This window comes from Nestor notabilis, unplaced genomic scaffold, assembly GCF_000696875.1.
Source record: "Nestor notabilis isolate BGI_N333 unplaced genomic scaffold, ASM69687v1 scaffold24339, whole genome shotgun sequence".
NCBI lineage: Eukaryota > Metazoa > Chordata > Aves > Psittaciformes > Psittacidae > Nestor > Nestor notabilis.
In genome coordinates, this window is record NW_009943573.1 from 6,986 (window position 1) to 10,487 (window position 3,502).

Consider the following 3,502-nt stretch of genomic DNA (forward strand, 5'->3'; position numbering starts at 1 on the left):
CCTCCAGGGCTGTTGGTGTCTCTGACACCCCTGTGGCCCCAGCAGGGTGCTGTATCTCCAGAGCACCCCAAGCTGGTCCCTCACTTCACTCCTCCTGCTTTGCCTGTCCCTCAGCACCACTCTGCTCCCTGTGTGCCCTGGGACTGGTGGCATCCTGGCCACCACAGGAGGGGGTTCTCTGGGCCACCCAGCATTAACCCACATCCCCAGGGCTGCATGCTCTTCCCTGCATGTGGCCCCAGCAGGGTGCTGTATCTCCAGAGCACCCCAAGCTGGTCCCTCACTTCACTCCTCCTGCTTTGCCTGTCCCTCAGCACCACTCTGCTCCCTGTGTGCCCTGGGACTGGTGGCATCCTGGCCACCACAGGAGGGGGTTCTCTGGGCCACCCAGCATTAACCCACATCCCCAGGGCTGCATGCTCTTCCCTGCAGCATTCCACAGGGATGTGATTCTGGCTCTGCCTGAATTCCCCTCTCCTCACACACCAAGAAGGGCATTGCCTCGGCCGTCCCTGCTGATCCGTGGCTCACAAGGCAGTCCTTCCCCTCCCCGAAGCCTGGCTGGGCACAAGCTGCTTTCTGCTCTTTTCCAAGTGGTTCTGCTGCCGTTCAGCCCCAGTTCTGGCACCTCCACGGGAGGAAGCTCTGCTCATCTCCCAGCCCTTCGCCTGCTGGAAACCCCTACGTGAAGGCGGGAGACGCAGCTGGTGTGTGGATCCCAGCCAGGGCGGGGAGCGTGACTTTGAGCTCCAAAATGAGGCCTCTGTCACCCAAATTAAGAGATTTCTGTGGTGTGGTGATGGGAGAGATCCCCTTTCCCTGTGCCAGCCTCGCACAGCCCTTCCTGCAAGCCCAGCTAATGAAGCGCTCTCTTCTCTCCTAGGAGAAAGAGTACGTCCGACAAGGCAAAGATGCAATGGAGGTTGTGGACCAAATCCTCGCCCAGGAGGAGAACTGGAAGTTCGAGAAGAACAATGCAAGTGTCCCCCTGCCCCACGTGCTGCTGGCAGGAGCACGGATGGCTTAGCAGAAACGGGAGGACAAATGAGGCTTTTGAAACCTCCTCGCGACATGAAAAATTAACAAGCGTTACAATTACCTGATTGAATTAGGAACCTATTCCAGTTCAGTTAAATGTAAAATCCCCTCTTATTTAATTAGACGTTTAATTGCCTTCCTGTTTGACAGGAGAGAGCCCATCGCTCCTCCCTGTAGATGGCAGGCAGGGAAGGGCTCACCTTTGGTTGGTGTTGGGATGCGGAGCTGTGGAGGCACAACGACCCCGCGGTTCTGCCCTTGCTCCGCACCTTCGAGCGTGCTGGGGACACCCCACCAAGCAGCTCTGGCCCGCATGGGAGCAGGGCAGTGTGGGGCACAGACTGCTTCTCCCACCCCCAAAGCTGTTTGTGTTCCCCCTTCCCCAGGACAGGGACCTTGTGGGTGCTGGAGTGTAAATGGGGGACAGTGTCTCTGCCTTAGGTCTTTCCACTGTGGCACCTCTTGCTTTGGGCAGCACACAAAGCAAAGCAGGCCCTGCCCTGCCTGTTTCCTCACCAGTCCTTGAGCCACAGGGGAGTTTTCTGGGGTACCTAGAGCTCTTTTCTCCCTCCGAAGGGTGGAGACAAAGGGGCAGTGCCTCTGCCCCCTAAAACCCAACCTTGCTTTCTGCTTGTGGGGTGAGAGTCCTGCAAACTGCTGTCTCATCTGGTGGTTGAAATTCCCCTGTCAAGTGATCCATTGTCTGATGCCAAACTAGCTGGGCAGATTGTTTTCTTTATCCAAAGGGGGATGGATTTAAATAGACTAATCAGAGTTTAACACAGGGCTAATGATGAAAGGTTATCATCTGTCCATCCCTGAGCCCCCAGGGAGTCTCTTCTCAGATGTAGGTAACAGCAGCAGTGTTGGCAAACTCACCCCTTTCTCTTACCCTGGTGTTGGTAGCTTGCTACAAAGAGAATTTGACCTTGATGAGGAGTTTGCAGGCTGGCATGGGGTGGATTCTTTTTCTGTCTCATCCCTGCTGCCTCTCTGGATATTGTTTTGTTTATGGAAATCTCTGCATGTGCATCTGAAACGGGCTCAGTGCAGTTCCCCTTCTGGGGTTGCTATGGGGAGACAGGGGATGTGCGAGGGCTGGAGAGGGTCCTGCAGCGACACGTGAGCTGATTTATACCCCAGTGCTTTTGCTGACATAAATGTAAACTTTCTTCTTTCGTGCACAGGACTTTGGTGACGTTGTTTACACTTTTGAAATACCTTTCCATGGCAAGACCTTTATTTTAAAGGTAAGAACCTTCCCGCATCACTTCCTTCCTCTGCGTGGTCCAGAGCCACGGGGTCCCAGCTCAGCTTCCACGCTGGCCCTGGCAGGACAGGTCAGGCTGCAAAGCACACTCTTTGCTTGAGACAGACGAGCTGCCCTGCACGCTCTAGGGAATCTCTCCAGGAAAGCCCCTTGGCTGGCAGACAAACCCCCCAGCAAACATGCTGGGCCCCAATCTCTGCTGGTAGAAGTGGGAGCAGGTGACTGCAAGACTCGCTTCCAACCCCAGCATCTAGGACTAATCTGACCAAGGAGGCTAATTGGAACTAATTGCCAGCAAGACCAGGGCTGAGCGTGCGTCTGCTGCCGCCTGGCATGGAGCAGAGCTGCTCGGAAGTGCCGTGCTCTGTGCCCTCTTGCTGGAGAGCCTTGGCTGGGACCCACGCTTTAATGAAGCATCGGTGCTGCGGTAGCTTTTCTTTGTTCCAGTGCATATGCTGCCTCGCTGGCAGGAGCTGCCAATGGAGCAGCTCTCAGAGAAAAAGCTGGATGGTCCCACTTTACTGCATTAACCGTTTACCTCCAAAGATCTCCTGTCCCACGGGGAGCTGGAGGGATCAGTGTCTGTGCTGGAGCTCAGGACAGCTTCTCAGCAGCTTCCCCAGGCAATTGTGTGCACAGTGGAGCTGCTGGTGGAGTGGGGCAAGAGGAGCCAGCCCCAAGGTCTGCCTGTCTTGCTGTGCTGCGGACAGACACTTGCCCTCTCCAGCTCCACGTGTGCCCTCCAGGCCCCTGTTGCAGAGGGGTGACAGCCTTGGCTTTGCGTGCTCCTGAGCCAGGCCGGCCTCACCTCTTCCCTTCTGTATTATCCCAGTTGTTCTTTGTGATCTGTCCTGTGTTCCTTAAGAATGATCTTGCCCAAGTGACTGGCTTAACTGCTCTGGCTCTGTCCTCAGGCTTTCCTGCAGTGCTCTGCTGAAACGGTTTACCAGGAGGTTATTCTCCAGCCTGAGAAGATGATCCTGTGGAACAGAACAGTGGCAGCTTGCCAGGTGAGCGTGCCGGACAAAGATGGCTTAATCACAGGAGCTCCTTGGAGCGGAGAGTTGGAGCTTCCCAGTCCAACACAGGCTGTGGCCAGGCCCTTACTGGAGCTTTAGCTGGATCCGAGTCACCGAGGCGTTAAATCTCCGCCGCTCATCCGTACGAGCTGATCGCGCCGCGGCAGCCAGCTGC

At 55.9% G+C, this 3,502-nt stretch overlaps 1 protein-coding gene across 1 annotated transcript in view; it reads left to right on the forward strand.

Moving 5' to 3' along the window:
* Positions 1-3,502, forward strand: part of STARD3 (StAR-related lipid transfer (START) domain containing 3) — a gene marked incomplete at its 3' end in the record, with an annotated part of 11,408 nt that overhangs the window by 5,596 nt on the left and 2,310 nt on the right. The window contains exons 8-10 of the mRNA XM_010022004.1: positions 884-976; positions 2,226-2,288; positions 3,223-3,318. Coding sequence (XP_010020306.1) covers positions 884-976; positions 2,226-2,288; positions 3,223-3,318 — 252 coding nt within the window. The remainder of the gene's footprint in view (positions 1-883; positions 977-2,225; positions 2,289-3,222; positions 3,319-3,502) is intronic.